General features: G+C 42.9%; 1 protein-coding gene across 1 annotated transcript in view; it reads left to right on the forward strand.

Annotated features, from left to right (window-relative positions):
• Positions 1-26,552, forward strand: part of VWA3B (von Willebrand factor A domain containing 3B) — a 136,632-nt gene that overhangs the window by 10,198 nt on the left and 99,882 nt on the right. The window contains 4 exon segments of the mRNA XM_004686005.2: positions 1,769-2,019; positions 4,035-4,194; positions 11,195-11,364; positions 15,109-15,224. Coding sequence (XP_004686062.1) covers positions 1,769-2,019; positions 4,035-4,194; positions 11,195-11,364; positions 15,109-15,224 — 697 coding nt within the window.

The following is a 26,552-nucleotide window of genomic DNA, read 5'->3' on the forward strand; positions in this document are numbered from 1 at the left end:
GAAAGCAACTTTACAGGTAGTGGGGGACCGAGAATGAGTTGTGCCTCTCACAGGAGTCCTTCACTCCTAGCAATTGAGCACATGGTCCTTATGTCCGTTACGCATCTTGCTCTGTGCACATCCTGGCCCACCACCCCGAGCTTATACTCCGCAGAGAAACATCTTGTCAAGTCTCTCGAAGGATTTTTGTTCTTGTTCTACATCTCTGCACCACCTGCACTGTTATTTCTTAGCATTTAGGAAATGGTTAAGACCAGGTTCAGCAGACCCTAAGCAAAAATAGCCACCGTTTTGAGTCTGGCATGCTAAATATGTCTGCAGCACATGAAAATCAATACAGGACTATCGATAGCATCTGATTTACCATCTTACCTGCACAGCACCTATAACACAGTTCCACCCTAGTTTCTGTGTATGGTTGAGACTTTTAGGGTACACGACGAATGTGGCGAGGGACTTGGGAATTCTGCTGCAAGGTGCCATGGAAGGCAGCCGACAGTGATGCGGGTCTTGAGGAGTAAGCTTGAGAGAGGCACTAGGGAAGGGCAGGAGTTTGAGGCCGAGAGGCCAGAACAAGGTGTGGGCACGTGGAATCACGTGCTATTTTCAGAAGAGTTTTTTTTAATAGTTTAAGTCTTTTGTGGTGTCCTGAGAGTTGTTAAAAGTTTTTTTTTTTTTTAAGATTTATTTATTTATATATACAGAGCTGGGGTACAGGCAGGAGGTGCAGGGGTGGTGAGAGGATTCACCAGAGACAGAGTGGGGAGCAGAACACGCCGAATGACGAAGTACACTGCTGAGGGGAGCAGCGGGCGGGTCAGGAGAGGTCTGCCGCGCCATGTGGGTTACCTCTGGGGCGGGGATCAAACTGGCGCGGAAGTGGCTTTAGCTTCTCAGTGCTGTGCTCTAACCCACTGCACCACCAGGGAGGGCCGAGTTGTTTAAAGTTTTACAAAAAGTACCAGATCATCTAAAAATTTGGTTCCTTACATAATAGGGCATACATTTTTCTTGTTGCTTTTCTGTGTACCCTACAGTCCCACACCCTGAAAGGTTTTGCACGATTGTGCCTGATCTATGTGAACTATGGTTTGAGTTTCTGTCCCATGAGTCTCACTCACCTTTCAAGGACAGCCTCTAGTGATAATGGTGGCAGCTATGGGTGATCACGTGATCCAGGTACAGAAGCGGTTGGCCTGAGAAACAGGACACAAAACAAAACCGTGAGCAGGAGCAAGAGTCTCCTAGGAAGCTGGGCGAGTGTGCCAGCGTGTTTATAACCATTTTGAGAAATATTTTTTTGGCGTATTGTACTTAGGAAAACTTTTTAGGGAGACTTTTTTTCCCATCTACCTTTACAGAGACCTTTTTTTCATTTACTTTTTTTCTATCTACCTTTACAGAGATCTTTTTTCATTTACCTAAATTCTTAAAAATGCCCCAGGTGTTTTCTCATAAAAATAATTCTTTACCTGCAAAGATAAAATGCGATCTAAAAATACATTTTTTTAAAAAATAGAGTGCAACATATGAATACATCACATTGTTGTCTTTTTTTTCTGTGGGGATTCATCCATGGGCTTTTCAGTTGAAAGACTGGAATACTTCCTCTGGATTATGTGGGATTTGGAGGATCACCATCAAAATGGTTATTAATGCACAGTTCTTGATGGCAGAAGCCATGAGTCATTGGGCCCTGTTGATCTTGCCTGCATGTGGTTCAGATGACTTTTTTTTGGCGTGGCTTAATTGTTTTATTTTCATTAAGTTAACAGCTAAATCAGAATTGATCTGTCAATTTGTGGAGCAATTAACACAGGCTGTGGAGAACTACAGGGAGCGCATGGACTGGCTCACCAGCAGGAGTCGGCAGGTTTTTGGTGTCATTTTGGAACAGTGCATCACAATCGTGCTGGACCTTGGTGGCATGCTGGAGGAGGAGCTTAATCTGTGCCAAGATGCGCTGGTCATGGTCCTCCAGGAGCAGGTGGCGCTCATAACCAAGTTCAATATCATATGGTGAGTTCCCACAGAGAGGGAGTATTTCAGCCAAAGTCACATCTAATTTTCATTTGCTTGGAGCTAAGTAGCATAACTAATTTAGTTTGCTCTTTGGGAAGGAAAGAGGTGGTGCCTTGTAAATTACCTCGCATGTATATTCCAGCAGAAAACCCACAATGAAAAAATCATAGAAAAATTTTACCTGCTTTACGCATGGCATCTTCATTTTCAAATGAGAAGAGATTTAGAAACATCCTTCTCTTCAATCCATGGCAGGGTCAAAATATGTGAATATGAATTATTTTGAATATGTATTTCAGGTCATAAAATTCTTCCACTCATTTTAGATTTTAGCTTGGATAATGAATTCTCTTGTCACAAATTTCACTGTGTTTTAGATTGAGTTTGCAACTCAAGCTGACCTTCTTGTGCATTGACCCCATTAAATCAGAACAACAGGTGGCTCGCTTTATAGAATTTCTCATGTTTCAGAATTTTCACAAGCAATTATTTGCGGATTCTTAAATTCAAGAGAATTTAGATGTTGGAGCCAACTTTTCATGTTTCACAGAGGCTGCACCTCCAGATAGGGAACATCTGGATGAAGGGTGCACCTCTGAGTTTTTCTTTTTTCAATAAAGTGTTTTCAGCTAAATCAATGACATTTTTCAGGCTGATGCCTAATTGTGCTCTAGCACTGTTTCTATTTCTGTCACAGATATATTACTGAGGGAACTAGTGCTTGTGTCTGCATTTCTTTAGCTTTCTTGGAAATGTGTTCTCACCCTATCACTACCTAGGGGGACCACGCAGAGGTGACACAGTGTGAGGCAGCCTGGTGGTGGGCTAAGAGGGACAAATCAGACTCATAAATCTAGTTCATGATTCATATACTTCTCTATGGTATTAATTCATTATGATTCATATAATTTGTTCAATTATAAAGAGATTAGTTCAAATGGCTATTCTTTTTTGGGGTGTTTCTATCTCATCTCTCTGAGTCTAAATTAAACATTTTAATAAGAATTTCCAATAACTTAAAATCTTATACTCTGATGAACATAAGATAATATTTTTGATCCAAAAGAGGTAATTGTTGGGAATCTTTGCAAACAATGATATAAAAGGATCAGAAATACAAAAGCATTAATTTGAAGGGAAGAATGCACTCCTGTGTTCTTTGCAACACTGTTTGAAGTAGCGAAATGATAGAAACAACCTCAGTGTTCAAATGCATGTCCGTACGTCAGGGAAATGTGTCTTAATACCCAATGGAATACTACTCAGCTATCAAAAAGGATAAACGTTTGCCATTTGCAGCAACACAGATGGCATTGGAGGGGATTCTGCTAAGTGAAATATGACAGGAGAAAGCCAAATATTAGATGGTATCATTTGTATGTGGGGTATAGAGGTGCCAAAGGCCAGATAAAGCCAACTAACAGGAAGCTCTATGAATATGAGTAAAACTGAAGCTACCAGAGATGGAGAGGTGAAAACAAAGCTGGGGGGAGCACAATGGACTATGGAAGTGGACTGTGGGCTTTTGGGTGGTGAGTGTGTTGTAAGAACAACACATGAAGGGGGAGACTCTATTCCTCTAAGACACAAATGATCATGTCAAGCAAAGTTACAAAAAAAAATTTGAAATAAAATTTTAGAATAATAAAATTTTTGGTTTTAATGTTGCGGATTCTTATAAATTTACTATTAGTAATGGACAGTTTTATACAAATATGTCTGCTTATGAAAATAACTTCCCTCAATATTGTGAGTGTTTACATTTTGAGATCCTCTCATTTTTCTGTAAACAGTGTTTTCCCTAGTCATGACAGCTCATGGAAGGTAATGGTACTTTGGAAATGACTAAAACAGCTTGCTCATTTCACTGGTGACTTACAGAGGGCCAGTTGCTGCATTTTCTTTCTTTTGGCTTTGGTGACATTAAGTGGTTTGTTGCACACAGCTGGGAGACAGTGTGCTGATGGCTGTGTTACTACTGTCCAGTGACAGTCCCATGCGATTCCTTTCAGTGTTTCTCAAAAGCCTATAAAATGGCAGGAAAATGCCTCTCCTGTGACGGAACAGTCAATAGCTGCTGCCATCAGTTGGGTTGAGAAACTGCCTTTTGAGCTGGCTCTGAGCCCAGCCAGCCGTCTGGATGCCCTGCTGGAAGCTGGGGAAGACAAAACAGTAAGTGTGTATGCATGACTGCCCCAGGTCCCAGGCAGGCTCAGACCTTTCAGCTGACCTTGCTCCTTTCCAAGCTGCACCCTGCAGAGACCCTGCCGTTGACTCGAGGAGCCCGGTGTGTTTTCATCCCATTCATTTCTGAATTCTGAACCAGTTGAGAAATAGGTGGCAGGCCTCAAATGGGGATCAAAACGGGAGTTTGGCAGTGGCAAAATGGACCAATAAAAATGAGACTCTAACATCCCTGAGTCTGGGTGGGGTCCTCTTGCAGGGCAGAGCTTCATGTTGCTGGTGCCAAGCTACTTGTTCAGCCACTAAGCGTCAATAAAGGCCCAAGAATCTGGCTCTAGCTGTGCATTGCTAACACTTTACCTTCACTTTTGCTCGCCTGGCAATGAGAGAAAGCGTTCCATCTGTTGTGGGAGGAGAGATTGAAAGGCTGCTCTGTGCCCTGGGATGAAGATTAGGATTTTCTCTATCCACATCCATGTTCTGAATCTTTTCAAATTCTTCACAACTGGGTTTCTTTTGTATTTCAAGCGAAGTACATCCAAGCTAATGAGTCATCCTTTTTTGATGTTAATGTAGAGTAAGATGTCACAAGAAGTACATTCTGGGCATTGCGTCCTTAGGTGATTTTGTCTTTGGGCGAATGTCAGACTGGAATTGCACAAAGCTACGTGGTCTGGCTCACTGTGGATGGTGTTTATATGGTGTAGTCTCCTGGAACCCCCCTCAGTGACTGTATTTACATCTGTACTTTGATAGGCACCTTTTGGGAAGAATTGATTATATGATGGTTTTTAAGTATCTTTTTGCCCCAAGGGTGTCTGCTTCTGTGAGTGACTTTATTGGTCAGACTGTTACAGTAGCACATAGCTGAAGGGGAACATACACAGAACAGTAAGTGGGGTCCTTTGCTCATCCTCACTCCTTGGGTGCCTGGTTGAGGATAGGTGTGCTTTCCTTTGGGATACAGATACTTAATTAATACCTACCACTTACTTAAGTTAATTAATATTTAATTGCTTTCTTTGCTCTGGAAGCTTTACTCTGCTCCATGAAGTTCTTGAACAAGGAGAACATGTGCCTGCACCCTGAAAGGAGAGCCCCCAAATGTCACAGCCTCTGATTATGGGTACTGAGGGTGATGGTCAGAAGTGGGAAACACATGGTTTATGAAGACTGAGGAACAAATGTTTCTCATTAAAGACCAGAATATAAGCTATTTTGTTCTTTGACTTTTCAAGTTTGTTTTAACATCTGTAAATTTTCAAATGTCTGGACACTGCAAAAGCATTCAAGAAATGTGACATTTCGCAGGCCTTTGTGTGTGTGTGTATGTGTGTACACATGCCTGTGTGTGTACAGACACACACATGAGCAAATAGGCCTTCTCTTTCTTTGTCTTTTTTTCTTGACTACCCTGGTGCTGTGTGCCTCTGATGACCTGATATAACTGCAAGTTTTCCTGGTGACCCTGCTTTTCTATTGGGCTTCTCCTTGACCTAAACCTCTCCTTTTCTTAGAGTTTATACCTATCCCAGGAGATATGGAACAAGGTAGTAAGTTCTACACAAGTCCTATAGGAAAGAGAGACCCAGAAAGAAATTAACATGCTCTGTCATCAAATGCCACTTGAAAATTCTTGATAAAGAGACTGTGAAATATGGGAAATGCACACATATTCTGATTGCTTTGTCTTGGCACTTAGGGCTTGAATCTGGATGTTACGCCATGGAACAGTTTCATAAATGCAACTTCTATCCATCTGTCTATGTATGTATGTATGTATGTATCTATCTATCTATCTATCTATGCCATGCCCTGTGTTTTATGAGGAATAAAAATAACTGTGTATGTGAGGAGTGGGTGAGTTCCTGGAAGGGCCTGCTTCTCTGCTTTGTGCCCCTGTGAACACCCCAATGAACCTCAAATTCATCCATGTATTTGCATGAATAGAAAAGATTTACAGCTTAAGAAACTTTCTGACCAGTAAATCTAAACATGTGGGCTTCCTACTGATGATGACCTATTTTAAGTTAGCATCTCCCAAGAGCGTCCTGAGGGGAACAAGAAAGTGGGCATTGCTTTGTCCCCACAGAGTAACACAAAAGTCAGGCTTTTGTACCAGGCCCATGTGAGGCTGAGTGGCTGAATGATGTTCTTAGTTATGGTGAAGGAAGATGCCAGAAGGTCGCCGGCCTCCTCTAGGACCAAGGTTGTAACCTGATAGAGGGACTGCAAGGTGAGCCTTCAGACTGGAATGATCCTGGGCCGAGTGTAGGGGCTTGTTTAATAACTTGTGGTTCTAATAAAAGCTGGAGAAGAGCACTGATGGTGAGTGAATTGGTGTATTCTGTGAAAAAGAGCCTGATTCTTGAGAAGGGCAGTCTGTGGGGTGCTGAGGGAATGTGCAGCAGGTTAGAGGCGCCTGAATCATTCTCACAACCCAGGCCTGTGTCCAGTACAGGAGTTCTGCCCTGTGGTATCCTCCAGTATCCCAGGGCGCATTAGTTTCGCTGGAGAGGGGTATTTTACCAGGAGGCCCTAGAAGGCCTGCTGCTGCAGGATGTGTGGGGCTTTTGGGAAAAAGAGGGCTTTATATCTAAAGCTCTGCTTCCCAGCTGCCTAAGAAGGCTAAAGGAGGGACTTGTTTCTGCTCTTAGCAAAAGGCCAGTTGTATTTGTCTGTGTTCCCTCAGCCTCTCTCCCATCTACCTGATAGGCACAGATTTGTTTACTTTTTTGAAGTCATATTCACTGGAAGGCTAAGTGGGTGACAGATCCATGTAACTCTGTAAGGGACCTTTAGTGTTGGACAATGAGCTGAAGGACTGGCCACATCAATTATGAACCTGACATTTCATTGATTTCTTTTCAGAGTAGCTCAGATAGGTGTCAGATCTTTTCACTGTTGTGTCCCTAGGATGGCAGTACCTCGCAAGGACTTGATAAACATTTGCTGAATACTGAAAGAATGGGAAACACTGTTTATGTTCTTAAAGTTAGGGTCAAGATATGGCTCCCAGGCTTCTATCCCCAAGCTCTGATACAGATTTGAATAGTTTGAATGAAAGAGGTGGTCTGTGTGGGACTAGGCAGTTGAATTCACTGAGCTTTGTATGACTATTGTGGAAGTGGAGACAGAGACCGTAAAGTCTGGGAGGCCAGAAAGTTGGTGAGCTGTAAAGGATGTTAGCTGTGGTCTGAGGAGGGAGCTAGATCAATACAGTAGGGCACTCACTACCCTATGGGGGTCAGAAATTCAGGAAAGGCTCCACAGAAGTTGGACTCTAGACCCAAGATCTAGAGTTGGTCAAAGTGGGATAAAGAGTAGTACAAAATTTTCTAGAACTCTTGCAGCTGCCCTGGTTGACTTTTGTTTTTGCTACTTTGCAAAGTAGACATTTTCATACCTGGAGGCATGGGAGCTCCTGACAGGTGACCGGAGCAGGAGCAGCCATTCCCATCTGGTGCTTCTTTCTCCTTAAGCCTGGGGCTGGGAAGTTGCCAAAGTCTCCTTGCCTAGGAAGAATGTAGGTTATTGTGCAAGGTTGCAAAACAAATGACCCGGACAGAATAAGACATTTCAGGTGAAAATATAAAGGCACGACCTTATTTTATATAATTTAAAGTGATAAGAATTTTGGGCTCATGATAAAATAGCAAATGGAACCCAAACATCTTCCATATCTTGTGCAATCAAATTCAGTACCAATCATCATTAGGGACATGCTGAACAGTGAAGAACTGCCTTTCCTCCTGCTTCTGCTGATCCTCAAGACTGTCCCTACCTTCAGGAACTCTGAGGTATAATTTATGGGGTGAAGATTCCCATGGGTCTACTTTTCCTGAGTCACACAAAGTCCTGGACCCTAGTTTTGGTCAATGATGTTCATATAGTAGGGCAGGAGCCTCAGATGGCATGGGAACAAGGAATGAATATAGTGCCTACTTTTGGTCACCATCTTTCCCTGTAACCTTGCTTTCACAATTCTGGGGTTCATGTCCACCAGAGTAGGTAATCATCCTTGCCATGAACAGCTGACACAGCGTGGTGGTTGAAAAAAGGGCAGAAGTGGGCCTCCCTGGAGGCATAGTGGTTAAATATGCACTATCACTCTATCACCGCTGTGGCCTGGGTTCAAACCCTGGCCAGGGAGTGGAACCACATGGTGCAGCAGATCTCTCCTGTCTTGCCTGCTGCTCCCTTCAACAGTGTATTTTAGATTTTAGTAGATCTGCCTGTTGTGCTCCCCACTCTGTCTCTGATGAATTCTCTCACTACCACCCTCTCCCTACCCCCAGCCTACACTCCAGTTCCTATATGCATAAATAAAAATAAATTAAAAAAAAAAAAAAGACCAGAAGCTGATGGGATCAGGAGACAGTTCAATTGCTGGAACAGTCAAAAAGCCTGTCTAGTCTCACTTTCGCCATTTGTAAACTGGGCATGAGAACAAATATTCGTTCTCCACAGGACTGCTGTGAGTATTAAAAGAATCCATATTAGTTTGTCAAATAGCAGATGACCCCCAAAAGCATTTCACTTTAAAAAGCATTCTGCCAGATTGGTGGCAAAATGATGGGAGATATAGGTAACACATTTACCTCTTTCCTTTCCACTGTTGTTATGTCAGATTAAAGGAAAGGCAGAAAAACAGTACAGGAGGAAGAGGATGGTTGGTCTCAGTGTAAGTATGCCTCAGGAAATCTGTGGAGCATGTCACTGAGAGCTGACTAAAAACATAGGTAATAAGAAGCTGAGTATATGGACTTAATGAAAAGTGAGTGACCAACCACACAGACTTAAAGAAGGGGAGGAATTCCTAAATCATGACTGGTTACAGTTATTTTTTTTTTTAAGATTATTTATTAATTTATTCACATAGAACTGGGGTACAGGCCAGAGATGCGGAGGGTGAGAGGATTCACCAGAGACAGAGCTAGGAGCAGAACAGGCAGATAGATGAAGTACACTGCTGAGGGGAGCAGCGGGCAGGTCAGGAGAGGTCTGCCACGCCATGTGGAGCTTCTCCGGGGCAGGCGGGGATGGATCGAACTCATGCGGAAGTGGCTTAAACTTCTTAGTGCTGTGCTTTAACCCGCTGAGCCACCAGGGAGGGCCTACAGTTATTGTTTTAAATGAAATCATGACAGAAAACATTTCTGTACCAGGATTTTAGATTCTTGGGTTAATACCAGAGCAAAGAAATGGAGTTTGCAACCGAGAATGCTATAGAGACTCAGTGTGTCAGAGCTGCGTACAGACTTCCTAGCGGCTGCCGTCATTCTCCTCCCCGATGATCTAAGAAACCATAGAATATTCTTCACGTGTCTGTCCCCTAATCTGTCACATGCGATTTTGGATTCTCGTGAGTGGTGAGCCCATCCCCATACTGAACACGGGCACTGCCGTAGCTGGAAGCTTTACGGTTCAGCTGGGAGCCTGTACATTTTACACACAGTAATCTGCAACACAGGAGGAGGAGACAGAGTGCCTGCACCAGAACAGTAATTGTTGACTTTAAGGAATCTGGAAAACACTCTTTTCTGTTTTTTTCTCTTATTTTTTTTCTGACTCAGTAACTAAAAGAAATCTACATTCCTTCTTTCTTTTTAGGTCAGAGTTAAGATCTAAAAGCCCGAGAGGAGTCACAGGGTGGAAATGGGCTTTTTTGACTTCGATTGTGAGGCTTATTGTTGAAGTAGAGTCCCGGTTCCCACTCTGCCCTTCCTCCTCCTCCGACTCCTAGCCTACCCCTTTGCCCACCACCCTGCCGAGCCTCCAGTGGGCCCTGGCTACTACTGACAGGGTATCCTAACCAACTGAGGAGCTGATCATGTGTGCACCGCTCTGTGCCAGATGAGTGTAAGTCCCAAGTTTGAGAGTAAAGTGAGATGGTGAACTATTTTCCTTCAGCGGATGGGGGTTTGTGATCAGAGTGGGAAAACATATCTGAAAGGATGTTGACACCTTTGTATCCCTTAAAACACAATTCGTTTCCTGGGTTTCTTCCCCAGGTATCTGTGGAGATGATCAGTCAAGGAATTTTCAGTGACAAGCTGAGCTGATGGGTATTTCTGGCTCTCCCCGGTTCTTACTTTCTAAGATTTGTATACTCAAAGGAGTGTAAGTCATCCTGTTGAAGTTCAGGCCTGAGGTAAACTGCACTATCTCCCATTTTACAAGGGAAGAAACTGAAGTGCAATCACTTGCCTGAGGTTACAGAATTCTATAGTGGCAGGGGAGACAAACATCCTGGAAGACAAAATCCTGCAGGGGAGGAGAGCTCAGTGTGGTGGAGATGGGGAAAGAATTCACATCTCTCTAAATTAGGCTGGGAGCATTTGGGGATTGTCTCCTCCCCTGGTGAGGAATGAGAAATGAGTCTCCCAGATCTCTTGTTTAAGCATGGGATGTGTGTGTGTGCGTGTGTCTCTCCGGACAACAGACTGATTCTTGTGATCTGCACATGGCAGTGAGGGTCAAGGCCCAGTGGGCGGGCCTGGGCCCTGACATGCTGTGTGAAGTCAGGACCATCTTTCCTGTGAGTTGAGCAGAAGGACTCACCATCTGCCTCTGAGGGAGGATGGATGCACTTACATTGTAAAATCATGGCACACCCATAGGAAATGGCAATATGATTCCTGCCCACAGTGGCTGTGCCAACCCATCTTCCCTTGACTTGACTTGAAAGTAGCTGCACCTCACCTAAAGAATGAACTCCTTGGCTCAGAGGATCTACTCTCCAAATCTGCCCCCCCATATCCTTCTCATGCAATACCTGAGCCACAGCCCCTGCCAGTGAACCTTGACACCAGGCCTTGAATATTTCATTCCCTGACTTTGGCCCTTAAGTGTCCCACAAAGCATTGAGTGGTGCTGCGCTTCTTCCTGACGACTTACGAAAGAGAGAGATAGATGTGCAGAAAGGCGCTGCCAGCGGGGCAAGGGCACAGGAGGGACGTGACCTGTAGGGACTACTGTTTTGCAGATTGAATCCATTTACTACTTTGTGGTGGGGGATGTTCCTGAGGAATCCAAGGAGCTTCTCCTTAAGAGGGCTTTGGAGATCCCACATCCTGTCTGCACGGTGTCCTTCAATGCCAGAGGAGAAGACACTATTGAGTTCTTAAAGCTTCTGAGTGCCAAGACTCACAGCAGGTAGGTATAAAGCATGCTGTGGTGATGGCATGGTCACTTCTGGCTTTAACTCTCAGCGGTGGGTCTGGGATGCTTTCCTGTCTGCTGCTGCGCTTGTCCCCTCTTAGTCTCCGTGCTCACTTTTCTTCTTTATCTTGTATGATCCTTTTTTTTTTTTTTAAAGATTTATTTATTTGTGCATACAGAACTGGGGTACAGGCCAAAGATGCAGAGGGTGAGAGGATTCACCAGGGACAGAGTGGGGAGCAGACAGGCAGATCGACAAAGTACACTGCTGAGGGGAACAGCGGGCGGGCCAGGAGAGGTCTGCCGCACCATGTGGTCACCTCCAGGACAGACAGGAATCGAACTCATGCGGAAGTGGCTTTAGCTTCTTAGTGCTGTGCTTTAACCCGCTGCGCCACCAGGGAGGGCCCCGTGTGATCCTTTTTATTAGCTTCTATAATTCTAAAGTGTTGATACATTGGCCCTTACTGGCCCTGAACAGATGTCTCTCCAGGGCTAGCTGATTGTGAGAGGTAGTAGGTGACCACAGGAAGTGTACCTTTCATCTGCAAACCAGCTGATCCAGAGCCCACACTCCCAATCCGCATTCTCACAGTTAAGGTCAACATTCCACATAGCCTAACCATCCAGAGCAGGTACCAGACAACTCAGGACGGTCTCTCCTCCTCAGAGCCTGCTGAAATGATTTAAGCTAGCGAGTCCTATGTCTGGATACATTATCTTACCTGCTCCTTCCTGCCGAATCCACACTGAAAAATCTTGCTGTGTTTTCCCTTGGCCTTCTGGCCACCCCCAGTGCTTCCCTGTTGGCCCCATGTGGTGTGACATGCCCTATCTCTTGGGAACTATATTTGTCAGCTCTAGCAGCCATGCCAACGTGACACAGACTGGGTGACTTAAACCACAGATGTTTATGTCTCATGTCTCATAGTTCCGGAAGCCCAGTGTCAAGGTGCTGGCTGGTTCAGTCTCTGGTGAGAGCTCTCCTTCCGACTTGTAGACAGCTACTTCTTGCTGTGTCCTTGTATGGTAGCTAGAGAGATATGGGGAAAGGACCAAGTCCTCTGCAGTCTCTTCTTATACTGATACTAATCCCACTAGAATAGAACCCCAACCTTCTGACCTTATTTGACCTTAATTAACCTCCTTTAGACCCTATCTCCAAATCTAGCACTTTGGGGATTAAGGCTCAGCATATGAATTTGGTACATGGACACAATTCAGTCCAGATTTGAGTCGTAAACTGTTTAAATGGCAATTATCTTCTGATCTGTTGGCCTCACCAAACCTGAATAAAAATAAATTCTATATTTAAAAATATACCCCACTCCTTGGCTGTGGAGAGAGACAACTACTTTTGTGGTTACAGGAGAATGACTAAGTCCTTTCCTAAGTTAGTCTGTGTGAAATGCCTGCTCTTGAGTGTTTGTTCATAAATTGAGTTGTCTGGAAAGACTGTTTGTTGCTCATTCAAATGCCCGGTGATTACTTCTGAAGGCAGATTCCACACAATAGAGGAGAGCCTGGGAAATGCCTTTAGCCCTCCAGGTAAAAACTTTCTAGGGAGATTTATTTAAAAGTAGCTCTCTTGGCCACAGCCGCCCCAGAGATTTGATTCTCAGGATCTAGGGAGGACCAGGAAGTTGCATTTTATGAGGACCTCTGTTGATTTTGAAGAGCATTTTTTAACTTCAGGTGCTTGAGTTCAATTGTGTAGGTTCCCCAAACCCCCTAAAATAGAGAGGGCTCACCACCCTACCTTTGCTAGTGGAGAGAAAAAGGTAACTCTCTTGCTTGTCCTGTGCTTAGCACATCTGTGTCCTTCCTCAAGGAAGGCAAGGCAAGGGAGTCACTCAACAGGGGACAAGCTGCACTTCAGTTTCCAACTTTTACTTCCTGGACCAGGCAGTGCTAGTTGTGCAGAGGAGGAAGAGATGCAGATGTGTCCTAGCCCTGCTCTGACCTTTGTGAATGACCCCAGTCCACAACCTGTGTGATGCGCTCTGCTTGCTCCATCCCTGCCAAGTTGCCAGCAGTCTCTCTATGTTCCTTGAGTCCCAGCTGATGTGCAGTTATGATAGGTCTGCCTTGAGCATTTTTGCTCATGGGGAGGCATACTCTGGGTTTCCCTTGCCTGAGGTTGTGTTTGTGTAGAACTACCAACCCTCAGGCATAACGCTGAACCCAAAAGGTTTCCCAAAAGCCTTAACAGTGATTACTTTCTGTGCTGTAAGGTTGTATTGCCAGAGGAAATGTCTGCACTGCTCTCTTTACTAACCAGAGATTGGATCCTAGAGTAGAAAGTCCTGGGTACCTAAGGCCTTGGCCTTCAGGGCATGTGACCTATGAGGAAAAACCTGAGGTATCTTCCTTTGACCCAATGAGCAGATCATGGGAGGAAACAAGCTAGTCTTTTCTGGCCTGTATGAAGGCCTTTGCAGGGGCAGGACTGAGCTGGATTGAGTCTGTTTCTTTAATGAGGGGCCTCTGGAATAAAGCTGGGCTCTTTTTTTTTTAAGATTTATTTATGCATGCAGAACTGGGGTACAGGCCAAAGGTGCAAGAGTGGTGAGAGGATTCACCAGAGACAGAGTGGGGAGCAGAACAGGCAGATTGACAAAACACATTGCTGAGGGGAGTAGTGGGCAAGACAGGAGAGTTCTGCTGTACCATGTGGGTCACCTTCAGGGCTGGGAAGTGGCTGTGGCCAGATTGCAGTGCTGTGTCCCAACCCATTGTGCTACCAGGGAGGGCCAGGGGTTGTTTATTTCTATCAAGTCTCATTCTAGCCTCACCAGAAACCCTTCCTAAGTAGATAGGACTGAGGCTTTCCAGGGCCCAGATGAGCCCCTCCACCCCTCATTCTCTCAATATCTGCCCAGCCTAGCCTGTACTTTGTATTCTCTTTGCTCTAGCAAGTGGCTGCAACAGGTAGTAGTGGAATCCCCGGGTGTGTGTGGGGAGGCAGGAGGAGTGTTACTACTAGAAAGGTCCTTCTGTTACTGATGTTTGCATTCCAGATAATTGGCTTAGAGGGTATGCTGAGTCCATCACCCCCACCACTACACCATCATTTCTTGACCTTTAAGGGGTGTACCAGTCCTCAGGGATCTGTTGAAGAATGCATTCTGACTCATTATCCAGCCGGGACCTGGGGTGTTCTCCTTAATGAGCTCCCAGGTGATGCCACTGTTGCTTCTGGGACCACTTTGAGTAGTCAGACTCTAAAAACTTGCCCACACAAAGCATTCTTTTCATTAGTGCTGACCCCAAGGTCCTACAGAAGTGTGTGTTTGCCTTGGTAAATCTGACTGAGGCGTGTCAGCAGTTGGCAGGTGAGCCAGTGAGTGCCAGCATTCAACACTGAACCACAGGGCCACCTCTAGCTTTGTCTGTGACAAAACTCTAGGCTTGTCCTAACTGTGTTCACATGCTTAAACCTTGAAAACAGGAGGATAGAGTAAGCACAGCATATTTTCTCAAGATCAGTACATACCATTTATTGAGAAAATTGCACTCTAACGAAGAGTCATTTGTTGTAAATCATAACACCATGCACAGTTCTTTGTCTTCTTCTTCTTCCCTCTTTTTGGGTGGGACTTGACAAGGTACAGGAAAGGCAATAGAGATGGCTTGAGGTTCGGTGCCACAGAAGAGCAAATTGACAGCATTGGCAGAATGAACAGATGCACATGAAAAGCACTGTTCAGCCGTATGTTGCAAATCTTCTTGTTTCAGATTCCATGCATTTGCAGAGAGAACACAGTGTATGGAATTCCCTGCATTCCCCGGGAAGGATGGTGACAGTGCCATTACTTGGAATTCAAGGAAACTAAAAGGAAAACTCCCTCCAGGTACCTGCGATAAAAAAGAGAGGGTGTAGTTTATCATAACTTCACATCACTTGTATCTTTAGGAAACAAAGCATGAGGTAGGGACTAATCATATCTTTTATATTATTTATGGGTGCAAGAGCAGAGTTTATGCATGTTTGTGGTACATTTGTCAGTGAAGCAACTGAGCATGAAACTTACTCCCAGGAAAGTAGCTTAAATGATATGTTTATTAACTTGTGAATCTTCTGAAGTGTGCCCCCGGCGTGTCAGTCCTGGACTTAGTTCTTGGCAAGGAGAAGATGGCTGTACAGGTTAGCTGGTTATTGAGCCCTGCTGTCTTCACGGGCTCTCACTGGCACAGAGTAGGAGGATACTGTGGTCAAGGAGAGATAAAGGCAGGCATTTGAGTCATAAAGACCCTGCCCCACATTTTGTGAATTCAGACTCTTACTTTCCCAAAGTGGAGCAGGGAGAGATTCCAGTAGAGCTCATAGGGGCACTGCTTTAGGTAACTGACACCTTTGTTCTGATGGTGGAGTAGACATCTCCAGAGAATTTGAGAAAATGTCAGTTGATCAGCAAGGTTGATGCTAATCTGAGAAGGAAATTAATGCGAATGTATGCCATGCTTATAGAGAGTGATTTACATGAGGAAGCCTAGTGGGCAAAGTATCAACCAGGATACAGAATGTGAGATGTCACCAGCTCCTGGGTGTGCCAGTTACTATATGTGGGGTTTAATTTTGGTTTAAGTGTTCCTTGGCAACTTGGTTATAAAGGGAAACATATCTGGCTGCCCAGCTTACAATTTGAGCAACTACCATATTTCCATTTCTGTGAAGCATACAAATTAAATTACAGACAAGAACATTTTTCTTAGACTGAAATGCTGAGTGTAACCTGCTAATCTAGTGCCATGTTACTGGTCACATGTTCTGAACTTGGAGAGAGAGTCCAATCCCAAATATGAGATCTTGCCTCCTCCTTCTATTGTGGTATACCAGAAATTCCTGAGCCCAACCCTCCCACTCCAAAACTGCTCAGAAATCCTTGACAGACTGTTTTGGCTTGGAAATGTGTGGTTTCCAACTTCACCTGGGCCCCAGAGGCATTTCTCTTCATTACCCCATAATCTCTTTCAAGCATTTATCAGTATCAGTTTCCTCAGGCAACTCTCTGGTTTGGCTAATGTCTCTGAGACATTAGCCTGTCTGCAGCCATGTGGAGAGAAACTGTGAAGTAAGGGGTTGGAGGAATCTTGTTCAGAGAATGCACCTGGCTCTTGCAGTACATTTCCTGCCATTGTGGACTTTTTGGATTTCAAATTGACTTTAGAGTATGACTTAGCCCATGCATTAAACCCACTCAGAGCCAACCAAAAAATCCTCTGTTGTCAAGGTAAGTAATACTTTTTAAGTTGCAATAAAATAAATATAACTGAAAATTTTCCATCTTACCTGTTAGGTACATCCACAATGTTGTGAACTGGTCTCCAGAACTCCCACATCTAGTGAACCATCTGGGATTCCAGATGGTTACACAACAGATCTCCATTTCCCAGCCTCACACCCTGGTGCCTGCCGTCTTACTTTCTGTCCCCAACTTTTGACCACTTTACATACCTCATGTAAATGAAATCATACAGTACTTGGCATCTTGTGACTGTTGACTTCCCTTAGCATTCTATCCACAGGTTCGCCTGTTCGGTTGCATGTGCCTGACTTTCTTTCCTTTCTGAGGCACAGTATATTCTATTATGTGTATACACCTTATTTTGTTGATTCGTGTATCCACTACCTATTAGTGGAGACTAGAGTTGCTCTGTCTTTCGGTTGCTGTAAATAGTACTGCAGTAGATATAGGTGTATGGATAGTTCTTTGAGACCTTGCTTTCAATTCTTTTGTCTGTACACATAGAAGTGGAATTTAGGAACCACATAGGGAACTCTGTTCTCAGATTTTGAAGATTCTCTGTATTGTCTTCCACACTGGCTCCACCATCTTACATTCTCACCAAGAGTCCACACTTGTATTTTCTGGGTTTTCTTTCTGATAGTTGCCATTCTAATGGGTGTGAGGTGCTAGCCCATTGTGATTTGATTTGCATTTCTCTACTGATTGGTAATAGTGATTATCTTCTCATGTGCTTGTTCAGGTAAATTATATTGTAATACAATATTTAAAAAGTCAATATTAATGCAAAATATCCATAATGTTCAAAATGTCACATTTTGAATCAACAACAATGTATGTCCATCATATTGGATACTCAAGATAAAAGGAAAATGTACAATTGTATATTACATATAAGAATGATTTTTAATGACTAGTTTCACAGTTAATACAGCACTTGAAAAATGTTGAAATATTGAAGCATATAAAAATTACACTCTTTTAAATTTAAATACTTTGGAGTATATTCATACTTCTTGCCAAAGTTTTATATTCATCAAACATAAATTCCAACTTTCTTTCTCTTATTTGTTGGAACTTGCAGCTTTTCACTGAAAATAAGATAAGAAGTAGATTTGGAAAATCTAAATCAGGAAAGCAAAATTTTATAACAATTTTTGTTTGCCTATAAATAAAACATTTATACTTGAAATAATATGAACTTTGATATACATTCTTTTTTGACACACACTTACTTTAAAATTTTTCAACTAATGTAATGTTCTGGAAAAAGTTAACCATTAAAATACATAAAAATATTTATGTAGGGGAAGCCATTTTTCCTCTTTGTCATGACATTCTCCCACAAGCTACTGCTCACTTGGCTCTTCTTACTTTCCAACCTTGTGTCCATCACCATTACAGGCTCTCTACCTTCTAGTCTTCTCTCAGTGTTTGCTGGTTCTTGTGGGCAACATGCATTCTCTCACTTCTGCTCTTAAAAATGCCTCTCACACTCCTTTTGGTTTCTCTGTCTTCTCTGCGTGTACATTACCATTCAGAGAAGTCTTCCTAACCCTCTTCTCCCTCTCTCAGATGGCTTTTCTGCTGTCGAAGATGAACCACTAACAGATAACATCTTTTACTGGTAGTTTGAGAAGTACCTAGAAACCAGAGCAGGCAAGAATCTCTCACAAACTCTGATAATGCAAGTCATTCCTTAAAAATTTTATCATCTTACTTTTTTTCATACCTCACCCTTATTTTCCCACACTGAGAGAAAATGTGAGGGCAACTTGTGTTTATTCCCAGGTTATGGGCAGCCTCTGAACTCACCCAGGAGGCATAGAATAATGACACATGGAGAAAGAAGAGAGGGATAGATGTCTCATGGCACAATCTCAGTCATCCACATCTCCCGAAACAAATTCCTGTTTCTAGAAAGAAACAAGAGGATGGGACTAGGTCACCAACCTGCATTGGGCTCCCAGGAGTTGGATGCATGAACCCCAGTGCTTTCACTTCTGGTGATGACTTCCTTGGTGATGACTTAGAGACACCTCCCTTCCCCCCAGTACCAGCTCCTCCCACCCAGGAATCCTCCATCAGCCTCTGATGGGTTTCCCTCTCAGAGGAGCAGGACCTTTGCTTTAGGTTTGGAAATGGGAGGTTGATCCTGGCAGATGTTGTGGACCTGAAGCCCCTCATCGTTATCTATCCCCTTGGTTTTCTGTTTAGAGTCAGCTGGGTCCCTGCTGAGCTTATATTTGAGAGGCGTAGAGCAGTGCACTAAGCACTGTCCTGTAGTCAGAGAACTCAACACGGTAAAATCAAGAGCCCAAGCTTTGTAGTCAGATCTCAGTTGGATTTATCACTTGGCTGTGTGATCTTGGTTAAGGTACTTAGCTAGTCTGAACCTTACTGACTCCTACGTAGGGTAGTGATGTTTACCTTATGGATTGTTAGTAATACATATGAATGTATATAAACACACACACTTAACACATACACACAATATTTTATACAGTATCTAGGTATCAGATGGTGCTGACTCTGGTGGTTGAAAAGACCATATATATATACTCTTATATATATATATATATACATATATATATATATATATATATATATATTCTTTCTAGCTCCTCTTTTCTGTTTCTCATTGTGCCTTCTGAAACTTCTCACCATTTCTTTTCCAGACAGAACACAGCACTGTGTCTCCTCTCCAGTCCTAATGGCATATATCTTGTTCATGGGGGTTGTTGAGCTTCTTGGACCTGTTGATTGATAGTTTTTACCAATTTGGATAAAGTTCAGTCACTATTTCTTGACCACAGGTTCACATGTCAGCTGCTGTTTGATTAATTTCTGACATACTTATCTTATAACCAGTGCTATCCAGAGTTTATTTTTATTGTGGCAAATAACAGCACAGCAGCCATGCCAACCCAAGCAGCACTGCTTAAGGCCCCGTTCAGGTCACATCTACTGACTTTCCTTTGGCGGAAGCAAACAACACAGCCAAGTCCAGTGTGGATGGAATGGTTGGTTTACTCTCCCCACGTTGAGATGGAGAGAGAAGTACATATTTGCTGATGAATAATGCAAGTTATAACAATCCTTTGATCTTACTTTTTGTATGATTCGCTCTTGGATAATGTTTGCTGATAAGTGAATCAACTTTAGAGTCAGACCTGCATTGAAACCCTAGTTTTACCACCAACTACTTGTGACCTTAGGCAAGTCACCCAACTTTTTTATGTTTTGTTTGGTTGTTGGAAGAATTAAAGCATAGACACCTATGGAAATGTTAAATGCAAAATTGGCATTTAATAAATGTTTGTTTTCTTTTGGTATTCCAAGTGGGCTTCTATTATAGCCATTGGTTCTAGAAGTAAAATAATAAAAAGGACATGACATTTCTGTCATAAAGAACAGTTTTAGAATAGTCATGATACTAACCAACATGTTTGATGCATAATGGTGGGTGAGAATTGGAATATGGAATCAAGAAGTACATGTTGAACTGTGAAACTGTGTCTGGATGAGGGGAAGGCCATTTTCAAGGTTGCTGCCGGTGCTAGGCCTCCTTTTCTAGAGGAAATCAGGGGTACCTGTTTTCTACCAGCAGTAGTAAGTAGGATTAATTCTAGCATGGAGACTTGTCTAGGCATGACTGTGCATAGTCAGCAGAATAAGAGGTCTGAATTGACCATGAGTATTGGTAAACTGTACATGGTGATTTTTCAATTCTCAGGAGCTTTCACCCTCTTTAGTTAGGGGTGGATTGTTCTGGATGGGGCCAGGGACATTGCTGTTTTTGGAAAGAACTAACAACTGGTGCTCTCCAGGGACTCTGTCTTTTAGGGGGATAATCCCCTGGGAGCTACTCCTTAGGTTAGGAGAGTCCTGTGGATGCAGAGTGAGGGGTCTTTTTAGTGGTTTGCGTACTCTCTCTTAGGAAGGGAAAAGGCGTCTTATCTCTTAGCTTTGGAACAGAACTTGTCTTTTATTTTTCCCTCTCTTATTTCCTCAGAAATTTTAAAATAAAATAGTAAATGTGAATTAGTATAATCATTTTTAGAGTAAACATTTTCATTGCGGGCTTGGCATCAGGTTAAAAAAAGTCAGTAATTTTGGCAACGATGCAGTTATCTCAGGATCTGGGCTCATCAGTGAAGCTGAACTATTTCTGATGTCTGTGATGTCAGGCTCCTCAGAATAGAGATTCCAGACACTCCAGGGCTCGGATGAGTGCCCAGACAGTCACAGAGCTCTGAGGGCCTGCTTCAAGCCAGGGCATGTACAGGAGGGAGAGGTGGGGAAAAGTGCAGATAATTGGGGGAGAGTTTATCTTAACTGTGGTTTCATGTTTGACCAAAAGACCCAACTGCCCAACCACTCTCAAGGTTTTAGGAGATGGGGTTGGGCATCAAACCACCTTTCACTTCTAGCCCCACTCCCCTCATGAAGCTCATCAATCAGCCCTGCATTGCTTTCCTCCTCACTGCACTGTCCTCAGTCCAGCCCCCCTCAGCCCCCATGCTGAGCAGTCCCTGCTACTTGCACAGAACTGGTGAATAGTTCAGTGTGCTGACCACAATATTTTGCTATGAGTCAAGAGAAAGACTTTACAGTGAATAAATTAAAAGCATCATGCTCAGGACATACCGTGGATCTGGCTGTGGCCCACCCCTTACAGTGAATCTTGCCATACAGCGAGTCACAGGAATGTTCTGGTTTCCCAGTGCATATAAAAGTTGTGTTTACACTGTACAATGATCTACTGAGTGTGCAATAACATTATGTCTACAAAAGCAATGTACATGCCTTAGTTTAAGAACACTTCTCTGTTAAAAAAAATTTGCTAACCATTATCTGAGCCTTTGGTGAGACACAGACCTTGGATTTGCAAAAGTGCAAAATTGGGGAAGTCCAATAAAGTAAGGTATCAAGTACAGGAAAAAGCACAGACTGGGAGTCTCGTTTGAGTCAGTACTCCTAGAAAACTGGTTTTAGAAAAACTGCCTCACTAGTATTTTTCTTTAGGTCCAAAAATATAGATGTAAAAATTTGGTCAGTTCTACCATTGGAGGTAGCACTTTTTTGTGTTGGTGGAGAAAAGTGCTTGAACTAAAAATAAATATTATGAAACCAATTTTATTTATTTTAAGATGTATTCAGGCTATGCCTAAAGTGAAAAAATTCACTGTAACTTTGAAAGACACTTGGGCTTTTTATATATTCAAGCTCACTGCCCATCACTCAACCTAGACATTGCTTTTTTGTTTCTAACCTGAAGCTCAGAGTGGCTTCTTTGTAGCTGATTGGCAGCAGGAGGCTCTCTCAGAGGGCTCCTTCTCCCTCCCTAGAATGCAGTTCATTTCAGTGGATGGAGCTAGAACAGCTGCACTCCCAAAATTGTCAGTACAGTTTGTGAGGTTGAGAGCTTTAATTATCTCCCAAATCCTGCTCCTTCTAATAATGGGTTGCCTTGAATTTCTTACTACTTCTATGAGAGAATCCTCTCATTAGTTAATAAGCATTTATTAAATGCTTTCTGTCTGCTTTGGAATCTCACTGGGGGGAGAAGGAAATTCAGAAGGAAGAAAAGACAAGGTTCCTCTTCAGGAAACCCCATACTCCTAGAATATTAATTGTGCTCCAGCCTGATGAAACTACCATGACTACAGGATCCCAGCTGAGCACTTGAGGGCTACCCACCCATGCCTCTACCCTCTCTTTCCCTTAGAAGGAGGGAACAACACATCTTTACCTGATGTCTGTGAAGGTGTAGTTTCCCAGTTAGAGACGAAGCTCCTTGAAGGCAGGGAACCGCACTGAATTCCTTCTCCCATAGCCGGTTTATGTCCTAACTTCTTTATCTTATTCTCAGCTCCTGGCTCCCTCCAGCCCTCTCTAGGCCCTGGACAGTAGCTGACTCAGTCCTGTTCTTTGGTCACCAACATAATCAATCTCTTAGAATTATGCTGAAATAATGGGGTGATCCAGGCATTCTGTATCACCTAATAAAACACAAGGCATAGAGAAATAGCCTCAAAAAATTTTAAAACTTAGATTGCTGGACGAAAGAGTTAGTGTAGATTTCTGATTACATTTGAGTAAATTTGCCCTGATTTGAGGGTAAGAGATCACTCCACATTTGTAACTTGTGCAGAGCTCTGGAAACATAGTAATGAAAGAAGTAGGCTCCTCTCTTCAACAAGCTATGTTCTAGAACAGCCTTTTTGGTATTTACTAGAGGTGAGGAAGAGGGGTTACAAAAATGGATGAATACAGTTCTGTCTTCAAGGAAGTCACAATTTGATATGGGAAAAATATGTGCAGAGAATAGAAGCATAATACTGGATGGGTCTGAATTAATAACCCCACCAGGCCTGGCCCATGGTGACTGCCCACCTGGACCAGGCAGATGACAGCTAACCCAGCGGCCACGTGTTGCTATTCAGCAGAATGTCGCCTTAGGTCCTGGCTTTGGGGACACAGCTCACCAACAGCATCACCTACATATGTCTCTAAGCCCTTTGAAGGAAACTAAGAGCAGCCAATACATAACAGATGAGGTTTGCTTACATAGACCTTGCATTATGGTAATTTGCAAGAATGTACAAGGACAGCATTTCAGTTTGGAAAGGTGGGGGCGCGGTGACTTCAGAGGAAGACAGACCCTTAGCTGAATGCTGACTTCACCACTTATTAGTTGTATGGCCTGGAGAATGTTCCTTAATTTGCACATCTGTAAAATGTGGGTGATGATCCCTACCCATGTGATGATGGTGAGTGAATGAAGTAATGTATAAGCCCTGCAAAGTGACTGGCGCACTGAAGATACACAGTAAATTTTGACTTCGCCCTCTTTCTCCTTTATGCATCAGCAGGAAGCAGCGACCATGAGGTCCATCTAAAATAAGCAGTACTTGTAGGAATAGGAAGATGGCATGCCGGGGACTCCTGGGTCTCTGAAAGGGAAAAGTGTTCTTGCTGTTTGAGGAGCATTTCATTAAGGCAGAAATTGGCACATGAGGGTAGTAGAATACTGTTCCCAGAGCTTAATTAACCTTGTCTGTCTCTCCAAGAATATTTTGGGTAGGAAGTATTTGTTTACATGCAGGTCTCACCTATTGGGTTAGAGTATTTTTGTGCAAATACTTTCATTGCACAAAAGTCATTGGAAAACTTTAAAGAGTATAATTTCCTGGAGCCCCACCCTCGAGATGCCTCTGGGGCCTGGGAATCTGCATTTTGATCCATAGCCCCATGGCAGGTGTTGTGCTGTGACTCAGGCTCTGAGGACCACACTTTGGGGAGAACACACTGGAGTGCGAGCCACTTACAAGCGCACCCAGTAAAGGACAGGCATGGATCACGTTTTGTGAAATAAATGACCTAATGATGATGCCAAGATGTCCCATTGAGAAAGGAGTATTTTACATAATGGGCTTTTTGAAGTCTTTGAATTCAGTCTCCTTTATTTTGAAGAAAATAATTAGTCTCCTGGAATTGCTCATTCCTGGATGACCTAGTGGACCTGACAGTGGCCTCACCACCCAGTCCCCACAGCTGTACTGTGTCCCTATTTTCACAAAAATGGGCTTTTGTTGAGTTCAAGAAGCTGAACGGATGTTCATGTGGGACTGCCTCCTCAGTCACAATCGTCTTAGCCTGATTGTTTCCCTGTTGATTCACTTGGATGAGAAATCAAGGAGCAGACCTGTGACCAACTTACATTGTTCTAATACACTTTAGGTCTCTTAGGACCTACAGAAATTCAAGCCTTTTTGTGATGGTAAAACCAAAAATCAGTTTTAATGATCAATTTGTTCCAAAGGGAAGACTCACAAAGTTCCCTTAAATTTACAATTTCATGAAAACACACCTATGGGTTGGTGCCTTTTAAATGTTATTACTCAATCTAAAACTAATGCATTTATTCAATTAAACTTTCTTGATGGGCACTTGGGCCCTTTTTCCTTTAGATATTGCTTCTCTGTCCCCATGTCTCTATCTTCTGCTTGCCTAGTTGCATCCAAAATCTGGGGTCACATTCTTACTGATTTTGGTGGAGGACTTGCTCTTTACCATGAGGAGAATAATGCTGATCTATTTCCAGGTTTCTATGTGAATACTGGACAGTTCGTCTGCACTGGATTTTTGCTTGACAGTGTTCCACTTAGAAGACAGAGACCCCTGGAGATAGCACCACACTATTAGACTACGGCCCTATGTTCGGTATTTGAGATTGCTTTTAAGACAAACTCATGTAAACCATTTGCTGCTCGTTGCTCCAAGAAAATATTAGATGTTTATCCAGATAGCAAAATGACTGTATTTGCTTTGAATTAATTAGTGGTTAAATTCTGCAGGATGAGACTGAGTGCAGCTTATATCCACCACAGCAGTAAAAGTGCCAGGGCTGAGTCAAGTCAAGGGGTGTTCAAGGACTTTGGCAGCAAAACATCTTAATATACCATTTAACAGACTTTTTTCCATAACTACAAAAAATACTGACTTCACTACTTTGAACCCCTTTATGGATGTATTCTACCACCAGATCCTGCTCTATCTTTATGGCAACTTTAAACACAGTTTATTATTTTTTTAAATATATATTACTTTCTGAAAATAGAAATAGATATTGATTTTTCCTAAAAATATTGCCTTTCAATAGTTCTGTTTGGCTCTTTGTGATCCTCATGACTGAGCAGGATTTTAGCTTTCAGGGCCCTCAGATAACAGGGCCCTCACCCAAATGGGTATGTTCTTCCCTCAGAGTTTCTGGCTGATTGGGAAAGACCACAAACAGGTGGGCCCAGGTCAGAGGCCCTGATCACACCGCCAGTTGGGCCTGAACGTGATCTGGTGTCCAGGGCAGCTGAGGCAGTTTCACTTCTGGACTGCACGTCCCAGGACTCCATGAAGGATCCTCACACCAGTACCTTATCTACTTGCTTTTGTGATCACCTCCCCCTCCTGCCTTTGAAATGATAGTACTTTAGTTGTTTTGCCAGCTGTAGGGCCAGGATGTAAAAGGAAGTAACTTTCTGCTTTAGAACATGTCTAGAATACCTTGGGCCTAAGGGTGTCTGTTACACACCAGTGGAAGAGTTCCTTGTGGTAGTGGAGGTTGTCGATGACAAGGCAGGACAGTTCCTTAAAAAAAAAAAATCTTTTGGTGCTTGATAATTGTTTCTTTTTTTTTATTACAAAAGTTTATTTATTTATTTTTTGGAAAGGGCTCAACTATTCCTTTTATTATAAGTTACACTTGAAGTAATTATATATACACTTTATATTTGTCACATCATGTTCATTAAACCAAGCAGGTTGTATGAAAAGAAATAATCTAATGTGTTTTTAAAACCTACACCTGAATTAAAAAGCATTCCTTTTGTCACTAGAAAATACATTAAAATATGCAGTATTCTTTTTTTTACTACAAAAGTTTATTTTTACATCAATTTATACATTTTTTTTTCATCTCAATTCTAATCCCCACGGGTTTCCCATCACCAAATCACCCCTGTGCCCCCACCATAGTCCCGTGCATTTCCCTCCCTTCCCCCCTCCCCCCGTTTTTGATCCCATTCCCCACTCCACCCCCACAACATGTCTCTGGTCTATGGTTGTTCATTATTCTTGTTATTTTCTCGCCTGGTCCATTATACTCCTGCTATGAGTGAAACCATCCGGTATTTTTCTTTCTCTTTCTGGCTTATCTCACTAAGCATGATCTTTTCCAGCTCCATCCAAGTTGCTGCAAAAGACATGTGTTTCTCTTTTTTGGTTGCTGAGTAATATTCCATTGTATATATGTACCACATCTTTTTTATCCAGTCATCTACTTTTGGGCATATATATAATTGTTTCTTTTTAATTTGGAAAACAAGGAAGGGTAGGACTTATTTCCAAAAAAACCACTGGGTTTTTCTTATG

The sequence above is a fragment of the Condylura cristata genome, unplaced genomic scaffold (assembly GCF_000260355.1).
Source record: "Condylura cristata isolate star-nosed mole 26May11 unplaced genomic scaffold, ConCri1.0 scaffold00020, whole genome shotgun sequence".
NCBI classification, from domain to species: domain Eukaryota; kingdom Metazoa; phylum Chordata; class Mammalia; order Eulipotyphla; family Talpidae; genus Condylura; species Condylura cristata.